The 18,776-nt window shown below is 40.5% G+C and overlaps 2 protein-coding genes across 6 annotated transcripts; both read right to left on the reverse strand.

Annotated features, from left to right (window-relative positions):
• Positions 1-3,303: 3,303 nt before the first annotated feature.
• LOC117546559 (OX-2 membrane glycoprotein-like) lies at positions 3,304-14,722 on the reverse strand. Of its 5 annotated transcripts, none has more exons than XM_034216784.1 (8): positions 14,583-14,722; positions 11,064-11,135; positions 10,876-10,985; positions 10,107-10,430; positions 9,305-9,634; positions 8,016-8,297; positions 7,432-7,533; positions 3,304-4,722 (listed from the first exon to the last, which is right to left on the reverse strand). In XM_034216784.1, exons 3-8 carry the CDS (start codon positions 10,940-10,942, stop codon positions 4,718-4,720), a joined length of 1,110 nt encoding a protein of 369 aa, XP_034072675.1. In that variant the 5' UTR covers positions 10,943-10,985; positions 11,064-11,135; positions 14,583-14,722; the 3' UTR covers positions 3,304-4,717. The 5 variants fall into 5 exon arrangements, with proteins under 5 accessions (XP_034072675.1, XP_034072672.1, XP_034072671.1 ...); XM_034216781.1 differs by having other exon boundaries at positions 10,876-10,988; XM_034216780.1 differs by having other exon boundaries at positions 10,876-10,991.
• A 394-nt stretch (positions 14,723-15,116) lies between these two features.
• Positions 15,117-18,720, reverse strand: LOC117546748 (OX-2 membrane glycoprotein-like). The gene is made up of 7 exons (XM_034217108.1): positions 18,407-18,720; positions 17,482-17,820; positions 16,964-17,224; positions 16,849-16,887; positions 16,165-16,258; positions 15,846-15,908; positions 15,117-15,754 (listed from the first exon to the last, which is right to left on the reverse strand). The coding sequence occupies exons 1-7, from the start codon at positions 18,456-18,458 to the stop codon at positions 15,637-15,639; spliced, it is 966 nt and encodes a 321-aa protein (XP_034072999.1). The 5' UTR covers positions 18,459-18,720; the 3' UTR covers positions 15,117-15,636.
• Positions 18,721-18,776: the final 56 nt, after the last annotated feature.

The raw sequence follows: 18,776 nt of genomic DNA on the forward strand, positions 1-18,776 counted from the left end.
TGTAAATTGCACTGTTGAGGAAAATGCCATCTAAGTTTTTCATATACTTTACATAATTACACCGTAGTTATGTCAATAAACCTTTGAATCTCTTGAAGTATGTGCTTTAAAACCACCTGAAAAACCAATTCACTTCAAGTATTTGTAACTTGTAACTTATATCTGATTTATTCATAGTTTTACGTTAACCATTGCTTGGCTTTATTATTATATTTTGTACTGTTATGGTAAATAATTTGGAAATTATTACTTTGCTTTTCGTTGACTTAAAATGTATACATTGACAACATAAATTACATTTCTTCATAATGATCTGTTTCCTTTCATAAATGAATATATATATATATATATATATATATAGCGTTGATGTTGCCTTTAAGCTGTACACATGAACAGTGAAATGTCCCATTTGTCTAGATAGTGTGTGCGTGCATGTGTGCGTGTGTGTGTACCTCTGTTCAAGTAGCCTTTCTTCTTGCCTACAGTATCAGTTGTGCTTTTGGTAGTAGAAAGTCTGTTGATGGACAAACTGGAAGCAGAATTGAAACCAAACGTCATAAACACATAAACATCGGTGAAGGCTATAGCTTTCTGTAAGCTACTTGTTTAGTTTAAAAACGACGGTGAAAGTTAGCTTAAACATTCCTATTAAAAGAAGATTAAGAAGAAAAAAAACATTAAATCATTAAATGCAAGTTTTTGCACACCAAACATAATTATTTGGCGTGTGGCGCATAAAGCCTTGGTGTTGGGATCAGGGGAGCACAGGTTCAAACCCCACTGCAGTCAGCATGTCGTTGTGTCCCTGAGACACTTCACCCCAAATTGCTCCTGCGGGGATTGTCCACAGTATTGAGTATGTATGTCGCTTTGGATAAAAGCGTCCAACAAGTATGTAATTTGTTGAATGTTGGTGCCAATTGTGTTAGCATTTTATTGAATGTATTCCAATGCCATTATTCAGTATTACTCACCGCTAACAAACAGGTGTTTAAGTACATGTATGTTTGGAGCACAAACCATTGTGTGGTTTTGATTTTACCTCAAGCAAAGATCCACTTGAATCCAGGAAATGGCACCTTTCACTTCAGACTGAAACCAGCTAGTGTCAATAAAAACTGAACCTGAAATTACCACAGGCCCCCTCGTGTGAAGAATAATTCTGAGAGTAATAAATCATTTCATTTCTACAACAATAAAAACCTTTTAAAGACAATAATATACATAAGATATGTGTGGTGACCACTGCCACTCAATATCACAGATTGCTCAACTTCTCCACAGGAGCAAAGCTAGCAATAACTAAAGACAATTAAAATAACAATTTTAAAAATGCCTCATTTAAGTTTATAAAATATACCTCCAATAAGCTCGACACCTAGACACAATATTTATATAATAACATAAACTACATATTGATTCCAGTGAACATTTTGTGGCAACAAAGCTGTAACCACACTGATTGTCTGATAATGTTTTTTAAGCTTTTATCATGAATACAATCTGTGTAAAGGGAAAATACCAGCTGGTTAAATAGCTAAAAACATGATAAAAACAGATTTATTGAAAGGCTGCGAATGAAGCACATGGAGGAGCGTGGCCTGTGGGACGTGCTACTCTGTGGTTTTGAAAGTGCTACAAATCTCACGTACTTTGCTGCATTACACACACACACACACACACACACACACACACACAACACACACACACACAACACCACACAACACACACACAACACACACACACACACACACACACACACACACACACACACACACACACACACACACACACACACACACACACACACACACACACACACACACACACACACACACACACACACACACACACACACACACACACACACACACACACACACACACACACACACACACACACACACACACACACACACACACACACACACACACACACACACACACACACGACTAACACCCCACCCAACAACTGCATCGCCCACCACGATGTCACATGCAGAGAGAGTCTTGTTGCCCGTTTAGTGTACAACAACTGTGTGCATGGGTCTGCTTCTAGCTTATATTAAATGCCAATATCTTTAACAGCTGTGCTTTTTTCTTTATTATGTTATTTTGGGGCAGTGTACTGCAAGTGGAGAATAGTGTATAACAATATTATGCATCACATTAATGCGGTGCAAGTAATAAAAACGATTCTGAAACACCTTTGAACAAGGGTGAAACTTAATTAAACATGGCCGCCATCTAGTGGTGTACCAGCAAAACTCTGGCTTATGTATTAAAAAGGCAGATATTTTCTAACTGTACTGAAACAAAGCCATACATAATTTTTATTATTTCCTGTCACTGTGCCTCCATTAACCCTGAAATTAATAATCCAACCTAGGAAACCTAGTTAGCACGGATTCCTCCACATAAGCCTCCATTTTTAAATGAATAGTCAATCTGTGGCTTCACTGACAGCAGTCAATATAAATATGTCGAATGCCACCCAGTGCCTCCAAGAAACAAAGGAAGGACTCACCCCTTCCTGGCATTGAGGACTGTGGAAACTGAAGGGAAAAACATGTCAATTTACATAAAAAATGTCACAATGGTTCAATTCAGACCGCAGAGCTCGTTTCATACAATTTGGGGAAATGTCAAGTAAGTGAAATCATTATTTCTTATCAGTGTAAAAGTCCTTAAAGAACAAAACACTAGTGCTTTTATTATGAAATCCGCTCAAGATAAGCTCACAGTTTCCTCCTCTGATAAGCCTTTTTTTTTTATCAATGAGCTTTTTCACCTATATATATATATATATATATATATATATATATATATATAGCAATTTCTACTCAAAGGGCTTCACAAAACTAAAATAAAAACAATACTAACTCATCTTCCCATTGAAAACATAGTAACATATAACTGTGATTAATAAGAATGCTTAATACCAACACAGGACTAAATGAAACAAGAATGAAATAGCAATAAGAATACAATGAGAATATTAAATAAATAAATATGAACTATTTAAGGAAATGCTACTCTAAGGAACAATGAAAGCAATTGCATCCTGTTGACTTGAGGTTGAACTCTTGTTTAACAATGTGTTTTCCAAATGATTAATTTGGGTGTGAAACTCAATTCCTCCATGACTCACAACTGACACACTCAAATAAAACCTGCAATAAGAATTATGACATTTGACGTGTTGGAGTGGGCTGTGGAGGGAATGAGTTTTGTATTGTGTAACGTTATTTACCCATAGTGTGTAAAGAATCACATTTCTGCAAATTCAATCAGAAATTCGAGGTATCATTTCTAACCATACATATTTTATTTGTACTCAATATCTCCAAAGCAGTGAAACAAAAGCTGAACAGTCTGATCCACTTCTAACTTCAATTTATCTCCACATGAAACTCAACTGTTATGGATACTAAACAGTTGAATACTGTTTAAAAAGAACACAATAACTCTAAATAAAACAGCAGGTAGACAATTTAGCGAAGGTTTCTGTTATACTCAACATCCTCTTTATATACATATAAGTTACTGTAAAACCATAAATCAGTTGTTAATAGAAAATATATATATTTTTCCTGATAAAGATATAAACGACTTTCTATAAAGTCAAAATTAATATTTTCCAAAATAAAAAGTTACATTCTTACAGTGATGCTCCCTACATGGAAGCTCTGTAAGTCATGAAATACTGTACAACAATGCAGCACACACACACACTCGCTGGCTCGCTCCTCTAACACACATACACACACACAGGTCTCTTTTGAGTGTTAGGGCCTGAAGGTGATAGGTGACCACCCTTCACCATCACGAGAAACACAGCAGCTTTAAATAAAAAACCTTTCATTTGTTTTTCCAGTTTTCAAAATATATTTTCTCATTTTGGCAACCACTAAATAAAGGGTTTCACGGTGACGTAGCCCCCTGTGGTGGCCATTTTGGTGGTCAACAATCAAGCAGTAGTTAACAAGCCACTTTCTCAGTGCTGGTTTACATACATTACGGTACTTGGAGCCATTTAAGCCAATAAGAGCAGGCTTTTTTGGGGGCGGGGACTTAAAGAGACAGGTACAAACGGAGTGTTTCAGACTGAGAGTGAATACAGGTAAATTCAAACAGACAGTATAAGAAAAATAAAGTCGTTTCTGAACATTTAAGCATGTAACATGTTCTAGGAGAAGCCCAATACATAGACATAAACCTGAATATCAGCATTAAATGTCCCCTTTAAAAGCCCTTTGTTACATATATAATCATTCATTACTTATGAAAGAATTTAAACCATGTTTAAAGGAGCTTAAAAGAATAATGAAAAAGCTGCCAACATTTCTGTTGTTAAAAAAAAAAAAGACTGAATATATTATCATCTGCCCAACAAAGTCAAAAACACTTTAAAAGAACCGAGTGACCTCAATTTGAGCCAGATAAATCCAAAATGTAAAAAATATACATCTCATCACAGAGCTCTACAGCTTAGAGTTGACCTCACACATTCGACCCCCCAGGATGCCCTGACACAAGGATTTCCTCAATGATCTGGGCCACATTTCTACAGTAAGTGTCAAATATATCATGAAATAGTGAAGTGTTAGTTATGTTTACTGTGTAGTGAATGACAAGAGGACTTGGTGGCTCGGCTCTGGTCAGGCTCAGAGCTCCACTGGACCTTCATCACAGCAGGAGAGACGACTGCCTTCACATCACTCTGCACAGAAAGAAAGAGACAGTCAGTTGGTCAGCTCTGTCTCAAGAAACACACATTCTTCCTCACAGGTCCATGGATGTATACAAATAACTGGATATAGCTTTGGAGGCGGGGCCCCCGTTAATTCCTTGCTCAGTGAAAGCCCAAATGTCCGGGAAAATAACACTGACATTTCTTCTATTTATTGCCTATTTCCCAATGTGTTTTCGTATGCTGACCTGGAAGTTAACATCGAGAAATCTGACTCATCCCCGCAACAATCTGTATGAAATAATAGGAAATCAGACAGTTTGCACCCAGTGAAGAATGGGAGTGTCTCAAGGCAAACATGTCCTCATGTCATGGGCTGGGGTTGCGTTTACTTGACATAAATCCCACACCGGAATGCAGAAATAAACACAACAAGTCTAAACCCAGAGAAAAACACCCACTCACAACCAAAAAGACCACATGCAGAAGAATAATGAAACATTGCAGGAATTCTTCAGACATGATTAAGTGCCTGCAACGTCTCAACGTACATGCGGCAGCAATGTGAGATATTTAGCGGGGCCCACTCGACACATGTGGCCCCCAAAAAGCCAATTAGAGCAGGAGTGAAGTGTGTGACGGAGAAACTGGGAAATGGATCAGAAAAAGTGTAGTGTGAGCGGCAGGCATACTTTCTTATTTTCATCTTGTCCTGCTGCTCAGTTTTCTTGTTTTTCCACGTCTAATCTCTAAGGAACAATCAGTGTTATCCTTATGTCTGCCCTCTTGGCCGGATATGGTCCCTCCCCTGTACTTCCTGTGGTGTTACAGATAAAAAAGTGCCACTGAAAACAGTCGTTTTTCATGAAGATATTGCCTTTATACGAGGTTGACTCCCTTCTCTCGTAGCTGTGCCACCGCCGTACGCTAAAGTCCTGGAAAACATGGAAACTCAGACACAAATAGACATTTTACTGGAACAGCAACCTCGGCCTTACTTCCCAGCCGTGATTGAAAGCTGGATGACAGCCACTGATCCAGAAGAGACCATAAACAAGCTCTTTGTGCCCGCAGACATCACAACTCTGCAGGCCCGCCATAGTGAGGGTTTACTGTAGGCCGAACATCTCTCTGAGTTTTTGCATCCAAGCCATGCAGACAGTATTAACTCCTATTTTAAAAAAAGGGACATATTCTGCTCATTTAATTTATTTTAAATCAGGGGAATGAAAAGCAAACTATGTGCATGATTAGAAGCCACTTGGTGTGTGGAACAAATATTTAAAAAATAATGAAGTCAGCTCCAAATAAGGACAGACACATCACAGCTTTCTTCCAGTAAACTGCAGTCTGAACCCAATCACAATAAAAGCCTGTGCTCCTGACATGACCTGGGACATGCAGAATGTGTGTGTGTGTACAGTCGAGGGTTGTTTTTAACTGGGCACGCTGCCAACTTTGGGCTCATGTCACTGCTTTCCCCTCCAACGTCTTCTCCACAGTCTCAAGGAGAAAGAGGGTCTTTTCTTCTACCACTTGTTATTCTGCTCAGGCATGCACAGAGTTAAACATGAGGAAAGACTTTCAAGTGACGTCTAAAATAAACGGGAGCCCTTTATTCCCTGAGAACAATCTATTTTTGCAGCCGCCATCCTTGCAAAACATCCCACAGATGACACTTCTGGTGCAACACAGAGCCATAAATCACAGTAAAAAACAATATTTAAGATAAATGATAGATGTGGGAAACACTCTTAAATCAGCAGCCTTTGTTGTGTGTGACCCATGTGGTCAGATGTTGGTTTTTGAGGCTTAAAACAATGAAGTGACAAATATAGTAGGAATTAAAACCATGTGTCATCCATCGTTGGGACCTCATAGTATTTAGTGCCACAAAAATGCATAATAGGGCTCCTTCAAAAAGGCTCCGAGTACTTCTTCCACCTCTGCCTAAATTGTGCTTTGCCAAATCTGAGAGTGTCCGTGGGACCGCCATGACCTCGACACATCGCCGCCGCCTACTTTTGTTTTCCTTCCCTTACGATTTATGCTTGGCGGGCAAAAGCACCGGCGTCAGCCAAAGTCTCTGTCAGTGCAGCGATAACTTTTCGTTTCCCTGCCTCTCCGCGGTGGGCACAGCTCTTCTGATAAAGGGGAAATGGGCAGCGGTCCACACGCAGCACACTGTCTGACTTAGGGGACTGTGGCAGAGGTGTTAACAGGACTCAAAGGAAGAGCTAGCACACCAGCTCTATGTGGAAAGGCTCTGCGAGGTGACCTTTACAGCGAGGTGTTTCATGGTTTCACAGTGCTGTTGTTCACGCACTTTACCAACACACACCTACAACAAAGTCTGAGATTATTCCCCCGTACTACTTACTTTTTAAACAGCTGAATTTCCCAAATATTCGCTCCTAAGGCTCTTAAAACTTGGCAAGCACAAACAAATCTATTTACTTAACGGCAAAGTGTTCCTTCCCATGGTAGAGATCCTGTATGACAGAAAATACTTCTATTTCGAAGGGCTCAGCCTATACAGTTAAACTCAGCCTTCTGCTTCTCAAACTACCCATCTTTCACTTTCTTCACCCACGTTTTCCTGAACTGCTGCAAAAACATCCACCTTCACAAACTCTCAGAACAGTATTTCTGATGTAACCACCCCTGCATTTCCCAGAATGCCTTTGGAAAATCAAAGGAACAACTCCTTTCTATTCAAGTAAATGTGCAGATACTCACCGTCATTGCACATGAAGCACTTGCAGACACACACACACAGACACAGGAGGACCACGGCCGCCACGCCGCACATCGACAGGAGGACGACGTTGGCCGATCCCACTGCAGCAAACACACACTTACAGTCAAATACAGTTTATGTGTAAAAGACATCTGGACTAAACGAGAGGTGATGTGGTCCCAGAATAACAACTCTGGACTCCATCAGAGCAGCCATAATTACACATGACTAAAATATCTAAGAATACACACATGAGAAAAACAAAAGGCTTGTTTCTGCTTCACCTCAGCACCCAGGAATGAGAAATATGACCACCATCTTTGGCAACATTTTCAGACAGTTCTGAAGCATAACTTGCACAGGTGTTTTCACTTGTGCTTTGTAAGATCTGCCTGCAAATAAGGGAAGCTGCTCAACTATTGTCACTTCAATAGTAGATACAAATATATATGTATACAGTTATTTATAGTGTGTATTTTCACCTGGGCTGCCTTTATTACTTTCTAGCTCTTCTTCAGGTTCATATTTGTATGTTGTGCCTCTACTGTGACGTGTTTACATGCTTTACATATTAGCGTCTCACCGTCTGTAGGCAGGGACACTCTTATAGGTTTCTCCAGGCCCGGGTGTTGCACCACGCATGTGACGGACAGGTCCTTGATCGCTGATTGGAGGAGCAGCGTGCTCGTCACCACCGTGGTGCCGTCGCCCTGATCGTAGGCAGAGGAAACGGGCGGTCCGAGTGTTCGATTCTCCCCGGGGATGTCCCAGGTGATCTCTGCTGGGGGACGGGAGCGGGCCGTGCAGTTGGCCTCAGAGACCCCCGAGGACGAGGTCACATGACTCACCTCTGGATTGGGTAGAACTGAAACACAGATCAGTGGCTGGTTATTATTCTTATATTGGATTGTCTGTCGCCTGTTAATCACTCTCCCTCCACATTGACACTAGTTGTTGTCCTCCGACCGGCCGCAGCAGCAGCTATTCACTAACTGGTGATTTGTGTCTGTCAGTGGAGACAAAGCCCGTTGAGCAGAGCGAGGAGAAACACACACTGAGGCCTTGTGTCTGGAAACAGCGCGCCACTCATCCCCTCCGCTTTCACCCAAATTAATCACGTCTTTCCCATCAGTCACACCCCTCCCTCTGTCAACATAAAACAAACTCACACATTGGGAGGGTAAACAGCAGCTCACTTTCCTGGAACCATCGCTAACCACTTCTAATTCTGCTTTTAACACCTCTCTGGAACAGTAGCGGGAAAAAAGAGGAGAGATGAGAGCGCCGTCTCCAGAGCAGTAGTTTAATGACCTCTCACCTCCAGGTTTATTTATAAAAGGCGCTTCCTTCCTTTTCCTTTTCCTGACACACACACAGCCTGTCATTGTGCATAACAAGTACTTTTGATACTTGAAGTATACTAAGCTGATTGTGTACTTTATATTATCCTGAAATGAGCCATTGTGTGAGTACTTTTACTTTTGGTACTTGAAGTATATGTTGATGCTAATACTTGTGTACTTACAGTACATTTGGAAATCAGGACATTTAATGGAGTATTTTAAGACCATAGTATTCATACTTTTAATTAAAGGGCCATTATTATGCTAATGTTCAGGTTTCATATTTGTACTTTGTGCCTCTACTGTGACATGTTTCCATGCTTTAAAGTTCAAAAGGGTCTTTATTTTTCTCATACTAAGCTTGAAAGGTCAAGGATCTTAAAGTAGGTCAAGACCCTTTACCTAGATTCTATAAAAAGGATCTCAACCTACTTACTCCAAACACTTACCTGGCATACACTTTCACATTTGAGGAACTCTGGCTCAGTGTCACTTACAATAAGAAAACACATAGTACACATGCGCTCACCGTAGATGGAGAGGCAGGCGGAGCCGCTCTTGGTGCCGTCCGGGTAGGCGTGGAACTCGCAGGTGTAGCAGGCCTCGTCCTGCATGCTCACCGCCTGGATGGTGAGCTGGGTGTCGTCCAGCGTCCGGCTCAGGCTGAACCGACGCCTGTAGTGCTCCTCGATGTTGTGGTGGCCGCGCTTGGTGTAGGACGCCACGGTGGAGGTGTCGCCCTGCTCCGCCGTCTTCCTCCACAACACCTGGTGCACCTTCTCAGGCAAGCTGTATGCGCAGGAGAGGGTGACCGGCCTGCCGTTCAGAGCCGTCCTGTTGCCCTGCAGGCTCACTTTACCTGACACAAGTCAATATGAAAGATAAAGAATTGAATTTGTTTTGTGTTTTCGGTTCCCTGTATACATTTAACTGTCAATTAAGCAAACTGTAATATAACTAATAATTGAACAAAAAATATATTATTGAAATGTTTGAGTGACTAATTATTCAGTCTGTGTTGTTGCTTACATGTTTATTTGTCTGTTGATTTATTTCTGCTGTACAGTAAAAACGTTACAGCACTGTGGCTTGTGTCTAATGACGGGAGCCTGGGTGTAATTAAACAGTGTGTGCACATTTAATAGCAACAACAGGAAGGGTACAGTATCTCGCTGGGTGGGCTTCTTCCCTGTGGATCTACAGGTTCATTAGCCCTCCACTTCCTGTCTCATAGGAGATATAGTTAGAAAAACAAACTCCCTTTGTAACCCTAATTTGTCTCTGTGGAAAGAGGAACAAGGTGGAATTGGTGAGGTTTAAGCAGGACTGACCGGTGACGCTGACGCACGTGGCCCCCTCCTGCGGGCCCCTGGGAAACACGTCGAAGATGCAGCTGTAGCAGCCCTCGTCCTCGGACCCCACCCTCTGGATGGTGATGTAGCTGCCGTTGCTGTGCGAGGCGTTGAGCTGCACGTTGGGCTCCTGATGGCTGACGCGCACCGGCTCGCTCTGCTCATACGCCAGCAGGACCTTCTTGTGCCGGTCGAGCCACCGCACCTGCCGCACGGTGTCGCCCGTCTCCGTGGTGACGGAGCAGCCGAGCAGCAGGGGGAGGCCTGCCTCTGCTGTTACACTGGCGGGAGCTACCACCTGACCTGAAATCAGACAGACATTTTTTATTAATTGGTGGCATCTTGATATATCGTTGACATCCACCAGGATCAATTTTTTATTTAATTTGTATATATATATATTCACATTTTCATTTTAACATTTGGATTGTCTTCGTTGTGAATGTATTATCTTTTTTAATGTATATACACACACAACACCTATTGCGCATCTTCTGCCATATTGTGTGAACATTTTTAAGCAGAACTTCTTTGTTTTTTAGTCGTTCATGTTTGAATTATGTTTCCACGTTGAACAAATGTCAAAGGTAAATCAGGGTGAGTAAGTGATAAAGAAATGGTGCTTCTGTGGGCATCATCAAGGCCAACATTTTTTCAAACAGAAGACACCTTATTTATAAGGAAACTGAGCTCACTAGAGTTAGATTTTCCTCCATAAAATGAAAACTATAAGGAATATGAAACATACCTTGCGTCCTGGACACAGCCAGTCCTGAGATCCAGAGCAGCACACACAGGAGGGCGGGTCCACACATCGCACACTGAGGCCGGGTTACCAACACACGAATCACATCCAGGCTGCTGCTGCAAACACAGACACTGTCAGAAAACCTGTACAGAAACTACGAGGATGAGGAGGCTGAGATGAAGACTTACCCCGCTCAGAGGTCCAGTGTTGTTGAGCTGCTGCTGGTCAGTACAGTCTCTGCATCTCACTCACACCGCCTGCTGCAACATGAGCCAGAGGATGACATTAGCCATGACATCATCATAACAGATTACACTCTTTACTTAGCGCTGGAAAAAAACGATACAAATGTCCTTTTTATTGCAGCTTTGGGACATTAGTTGCAGTGAAGTACATTTACTCTAGTACTGTACTTAAGTACTATTTTGACATACTTTAACTTGACTTGAGTAGCCATTTTATGCTACATATGATCATACTCCTCAAATTTGTAAGCAAATATATTACTTTAACTCCTCTTAATTTATTTCCCAGCTCTCTACAAATTCAGATTATTAGCCAATACAAAATATAAATCAACTAAGAGCCGGCCAGCTAACCAATGAGAGCAGACTGGGCTCTGGTTTCAGACAGAGGGTGAAAAGAGATGCTGCAGCACAGACAGTCTGAGAAAAATAAAGAGCTTCAATCAATCAATCAATTAATAGGATACGGCTGTAATAGGCCTGAGGCCTTTTAGTCGCTCATAAATAAATGAGTAGATCACGGATTCTTTATTTACTATGGATGCTGGCAACAGTCACATCGTCCAAAGTGAAGGTGATGTTTCACCAGTAATGGTCGAGGCGGGATTTGAGACAGTTAACCGTCTTGGATGTGACAACGCTTTCTGGCAGATCATCCCACAAGTCAACCACATGCAGGCTGAAGAAGTTGCGGCGGATAGCCAGTCTTGAGTACCGTTTCTTCAACTTGAGGCAGTGTCCACGAGTCCTGGTGTTATAATCCCGTTATAGTGGGCATGATGTTTTGTAGATGTTGTGGAGATATTTGAAAACTTCGATCATATCTCCCCTCGCCCTTCTATAATTCATACTCGGGATTTTAAGACGTTGCAGTCGTTCTTGATATGGTAGGTCCTTTAGTTCTGGAACCAGCTTCGTTGCCCTTCTCTGTATTTTCTCGATGAGCTCAGCATCCTTTTTGTACATGGGGGACCGAGCGACATTCCCATACTCGAGGAGTGGCCGTACAAGAGAGATGTATAAACTACGTACTACGTCAGAGTCCAAATAAGTGTATGATATGCGGATCATTGCTAGGATACCATTCGCTTTGTTACTTGCCCGACGGATATGGTCACTAAATGTCAGGGTATTGTCAACATTCACACCAAGGTCCTTTTCATTCTGAGTCTCGGATAGGTTTATAGTGTTTGAATTATCACCCATATTATACTCATATTTTTTATTCAGAAAACCTAAGTGCATTACTTTGCACTTTGCTGCATTGAATTTGAGCTGCCAACACTCGGACCATCTTTGTATTTCTCTGAGATCTGACTGGAGTTTTTCTGCATCCTCTTTACACTTAATTTCCTTGAAGACTTTAGTATCATCTGCAAACATATGGACCCTGGAGCTCACAGTATCGGGTAGGTCGTTGATATAGAGGACAAACAGTGCAGGACCCAGGACACTACCTTGTGGAATTCCACTGAGAACTGGGCACCATCCAGATGGTTTCCCGTTAACAAAGACTCTGTCGCCTGTTTTTGAGAAAGACTGAGATCCAGGTGAGTATGTCTCCATGGATACCATACCCATAGAGCTTATTCAGTAATCTTTTGTGAGGTACAGTATCAAATGCTTTCTGGAAATCCATATATATAGCTTGTTGAACATTAAAGCATGGAGACATGTTCCAGTAGAGACACTAAAGATAAACATGAACCTGAACATAATAATAATAATAATAGCTTAGATTTATATAGCGCCGTTCATGGGACCCAAGGTCGCTTTACAAGGAAGAACAGGGCAAAACAAACATAACAAAAGGCAGTCAGACAACCAGTCAGACAGACAAAACAAATAGATTAGGGGCCAAAGGCCTTGGTGAACAGATGGGTCTTGAGGGCCCTTTTGAAGGCGTCAAGCGTGGGGATGTTGCGGATCTCCGCGGGGAGAGCGTTCCAGAGGGTGGGGGCTGCCACGCTGAAGGCTCTGTCCCCGAAGGTTCGCAGTTTGGTGCGGGGGTGGTAAGCAGGCCAGAGTCTGAAGACCGCAGGTTCCGGGGTGGGGCATGTGGGTGAAGGATGTCCGATAGGCACTGGGGGGCATGGGCACGGAGGGACTTGTAGGTGAGGAGGAGGACTTTGTATGATATGCGGGACTTGAACATGAGCAGAATAGGGCCCCTTTAAGTGCAAAATCTACTAGTATTTCTTCTAGCACTGATTAGTTGCCATGGTTCTGCCATGTATAAGCGTCAACAACAAACAGATGCTGAGACAGGACACGTTCCCTGGGGTCTAATGCAGGTTTTACGTGATAACCTACGTGCAGTAAAGCCACGATCATCCGGCGGTAAAAACAAGCCGACACACTTTGATGTCTAGACTACCTGGAGATTTCTAAATCCAAACACAGAGAAATGACAGGATGGTGATGCAAGGTGTAATGATGAGTCACTACTGGATCACCACAGGAGCGCTGTTAGGGTGTGTGGAGGGTAAATATACCTCTCTCAGGTCATTCTTTCGACAAAAGGCTGGACACAGCAGGGATCAGACTCTAAAAACCACATCTCAGGGCTGTGTGTGTGTTTCTTTTACAGTGCCAAACATCTGGATTCAAACATGGAGCCTTCTGTTCAGCTCAAGTTAAATCACTTTGCCTCTACTGATGTCTCACATATGATCCCATCAATCAACTCTAAGGGCTTTTATTGTGCAAAACTAGCAGGTAGAGCTTAAAAAGGTAATGAGTTTCACTATAAGGAGAGCTGACACTTCAAGAGAGGGACTGAAATCATAAACTACACCCAGATGTGCACTGGACTGCAATGATTAGAAGAAATAATCCACGACTTTCTAAAACAAAATGCACTTTAGGTTAATTTTTCATGCACAAATGTCAGAAAATGCAGTTTGAGACTCTAAAAATGGAGATGTTCCAACTTTTCCCTATTAAATTCATATTTAAGTGAATAGATGTGTGTTTTGTACACAAATGAATGACCTTTTTCACTTTTCCCCCACATTTATTTCACAAAATGAAACGCTGAAACTGTATTTTTGTATAAAAAAAGAGTAATTGCAATAATGTAAAAATAATTTCACCCACAGAAAAATAGTATAACTGGACTTATACATCCAGAAACACTAAGAAAACAGCAAGATGTTTATAAATAAGGGTGTAAGCAAGTCAATTAAGCTTACAGGTAATTAACTTAACTAACGCGGATTTAAACTTATTTTTGAAATGTAGGTCAGTGACACAGTGTGCGAGTTAATGATGAGGGAAAACAACACCTATAGAAGACGTTAAATATCGTTTTCAAAGTGCTACAACATTCATATCTTCACAGACATATCCCAAAAAGTTTCACAATTACACAAATGTAGGTGTGTTTACATTGTTGGAGGAAGTAAACCAACTACAAACATTTTCAAGTTGCTCCATATCGGAAAAAAGCATCAAACTCACCCCCTGGCTGAAGAAGGTCCTCAAAAACACTGAGAGTTCCCGTATGTGAGGTGTTGTCTGAGCTGCAGGTAATGCGAGAGTGCAGCATGCTTCAGATTGAACTCAGAGCAGCGCCCAGAGTTTCCGGCTGCTGCGTTCACTGCCTGATCTCTTAGCATCAGATCAGCAGGAATGTGGAAAGTGCGACCTCCAGTGGCCATGCGACGCAACTGCAGCCAACAAAATGCACCTGACATACCAAATATATTTCTTTAGATTATTTATTTATCATGTCACTATGTTCTATCTAGAAGTACCTGATTTTCATTACTTTATATTCCTCCACTGTATTTTCTAAACTACCAATACAATTATATTTTATCTGGGGTTTGTTATCTCATAATACTCACCATTAATATAGAAAACCAAAATCTTACGACTCCTTTACCTTACTTGTAACATCATTACCCTTTAATAAAGTTATTATGATTTATTTTCAAAGCCCCAAAATTCCACCCTTACGCCGTAATGCTTATAAAATAATAAAAACACAAATTTAGTTTTGAGATTTTATTTTACAACATTTTTAAACATTCATTATATAATCGGTTTGAAAAAATACCCAATCATTTCAAGATTGTCATATTTGCACATTTTATAAAGCACATATTCTGTGTTTTTTAGTAGTCGTAGTAGCTGGTGAGTCTTCTATAGTGTTTTTTTATTTTAAATTGTGTACTCTCTACGTCAATTCATGTGCAATGCAATTACATGCAAAAATAAATCCCAATTTGAGATCAAAAAAGTATATCTAATCTAATATCAGATGTATTCATTTTATATTAAAACAAATACAAAAAGTATCAACAAATATAAAAGAAGACATATAAAACAAATATGTACAAAAAAAAGGTCTAAATTATTTCACAGATTAAATCAAATTATCTAAATGACTGTACATGAGTCTTTCTGATTGCTGGATATTTTCCTATGAACTGGAACAGACATGTTGAGTTATGGTTTCAGGACTATATTACTGTTGTGGCTCTACAGTCCTGAGAGATTTAGTTTGTGATCATGAAAAAAGATTATTTTTAACTTTCAGATGTGATGTTTCCGAATTGTTGTTCTTTTTCCCCCCAGGAGTCCGTTGCCGTAGCTCGTTCTCTTCCATCATTAACGGTGTTTGGGCCCTTCAGATAAAAACAAGAGGCAGTTTCAAATAAGTTATTGGGAAGTAGGAATCAAGATAAATATTTATAATAAAGGAATAAACTGACTTACTCAAGAGAGGCTTTGGTTGATTTCTGAGGTGTCTTGGTCCTCTCAGAGTCCTTCTCCGACACACTGAAGGATTTAAGAAGAAGATATTTAATGTATTATATATTCACGTTGAAGCATAGCAGACTAGGACTACATCTTAACCTATAACATATTATTAGTTGATTATATTTTGCATTATTAATTAGAACATTGAAAGTGACTAAAGGTATGAAATAAATGTAGTTTATGTAGATACAGTATACCTGGTTAAAGGTGAAAGTGTGTTTTGTCCTGTGGGAAAGGTGCTTTAATAGGAGTAGAGTTAATAGTATAAAATTACCTTTTCAGATGTTTTCTTAAACACAGGAAGGCAGTGATTGCAACAGCAACACACACACAGAAGAGTACCACAGACACAATGATCAGAGCCAAAGCTGTGAGAAAAGAGGAGACAACATGAATAAAGCAAAATACAGATAGAATTGTAATACTGACTTAAGGTTACCTAGAGCATTGCTTCTCAAACTTTTTTCAGTAATGTACCCCCTTTGAAACATTTTCTGCCAAGTACCCCCTGACCGATCTCGAACATTTTTGATCGAAAAAGCCTATATGAATAATTACAATATAGTGATGTTCCCTCAGCTCAGTGTGTGATGTATTAACTCCTTCGTGGTATGCATTACAACAAACTAAGGATATTTTCATTTCATGCATGAAAAAAAATAACATAACAGATTTTTCCAAGGAGTTTTTCAATTTAAGTAATATGTTATTGTGAAAAACTATAAAATACAATACACACATTTGACATGTTTATATGAGGACCCCCTTGGTGGTTCTAGGAATGTTTTATATAAAATTGTGTTTTCTATTTAACTTATTTTACTAAGATTATTTTTTTAATCAACCTTTTTTTTTTAAATTGTTTTTAAATCTCACGTACCCCCTGCAGTACCCCTGCAGTACCCCCAGGGGTCCGCGTACCCCCATTTGAGAATCACTGACCTAGAGGATAACTTACCAACACCACTGTTATCAGGCCGGGAGTCTTCTTCAGAGCCTGGAGAATAAAAACAATGAGCTACTGTACAGAGAAATCGTTAACTTTCTTGGATTTTTGTGGAAGTTTTTCTCACCTTTAATAGCCAACATTTTGACCTCTGGGATCGCCATGGACGCCTCTTTCTGAGGAGCAGTGAGAACTTGTGCGGCACATCCAACCTCTCTGCTGTTGTTGTGGAGACGAGCTGTCACGGTGACAGTGAATGTTCCGTTGCTATTGGCGACAGAGGTAGAGTTGTAGGGAGTGACATCCAGGGTTACCGTGGGAGCAGGTCGACCTGTGGCCGAGCAAGAAACCACCGAGTCTACGACGTGCAGAAAGGGTTCGTGCAGCTCTGCAAAGAGAAACAGATTTTAATACAGAGGAGGCAGATGAGGGAATGGGAACCGCGGTGCATTGTGGGACGTAGATATTTAGCATCCAAAATTCATAAATATATTTTCCCTTAACTGCGCCTGTCTGGTGATGGGAGTTAGCGCCTACACCTGTATGCTATTAAAATGATGTATCGTATCCTCAGAAGATCGCTGACCTGCTGTTGATGACGTCCCATTCACTAAAATAAATATGTTTTTTAACAAAGTCTCTTACCATAGATCTGGAGGCAGGTTCTCCCGATGAAAGCACCTTCAGGGATGGTGTTAAACAGACAGCGATAGCATCCTTCATCTCGCTCCGTGACGTTCATGATATTTATGGAGCAGTTCTGCAGTCCAGCAGTTTTAAACTCCACTCTTCCTCTAAAACCAGCATTCACTGTCTGACCAAACTTTCTGGTGTAAGTAGCAATATTGTCTTCGCCCACAGGGAGGATTTTCTGCCAGGTGACTTGCAGAACATTCTTGGATTGCATCAGTTGACACTGTAAGCATGACTCTTCTCCCACTGCTGCCATCACAGTGAGCTGGGTCTCTACCAGAGCGCTCAGACCTGCAGGGGGGGACAGTTTCAGGGAGAAACATTACTTCAGTCAAAAAACAGTGAGGACTTATATTCAATCACATTATAACAGGTTTTAACTTAACATTTCAGTCTTATCTTATTTAGAAAATCGAACTATTAATATATTACACTACACTGTAACTTTTATTCATGTATTTTATACCTGTTTTATTCTATAATAGCCCGTTTCATGTACATTTTATTCTCTTTGCTTTTTAATAACATTTTTAGTAGTAATTTTATAATCTCGCTGCACTATTTCTCAATGCTCTTAATGTCTTTAATTTTTGTAAAGCACTTTGAATTGCCTTGTGTTGAAGGACGGTGCTATATAAATACACTTGCCTTACCTGTGGTAATGTTTTATTCGTAAAGTAATTTGTATCTTTTGAAAATACGATATCAAATATACATGTTATCACACAAACAATATATATTTTTATTTAACCGCCAAAAACGTACTAACCTACCTTCCCAATAACGAAAGAACAACAACGCTACAAGGTTCACCCAGCGGTGTGTTTAAGAATAATAAATAAGGTTATATTACGTTAATGTGTCTTCTATTTCTTACCTTTCTGAAATAGTCCAAACGCACAGAGGAATATAACCGCACGTCGAGACATCTTCTCCTCTTTTACCGCCTAACGTTCAAATTCAAAGTTTCACTGACAGTTTCCGGGCAAATCGAAACTAAATCATAATCGTTAACGACAGAGACTGTGGGACTGGGAGTGGAGACCATACATGGAGACGCACTCAGATCAAAGTAGAAGTACTTTTTCGTTTTTTCTTTGCAAAACTAAATGCATTAGTTTGTAGATGGTGTTTTGTATTTGCTAACCACATTGTGTTTGTTAGTGAATCATGAGGCATTTGTGGAGTTATGGCAGGAAATTAGCTCCATATCAGAGTGTAGGAATACTCTGTGACAAGTAAAAGTC

The sequence above is a fragment of the Gymnodraco acuticeps genome, unplaced genomic scaffold (genome assembly GCF_902827175.1).
Source record: "Gymnodraco acuticeps unplaced genomic scaffold, fGymAcu1.1, whole genome shotgun sequence".
In the NCBI taxonomy this organism is placed as follows: domain Eukaryota; kingdom Metazoa; phylum Chordata; class Actinopteri; order Perciformes; family Bathydraconidae; genus Gymnodraco; species Gymnodraco acuticeps.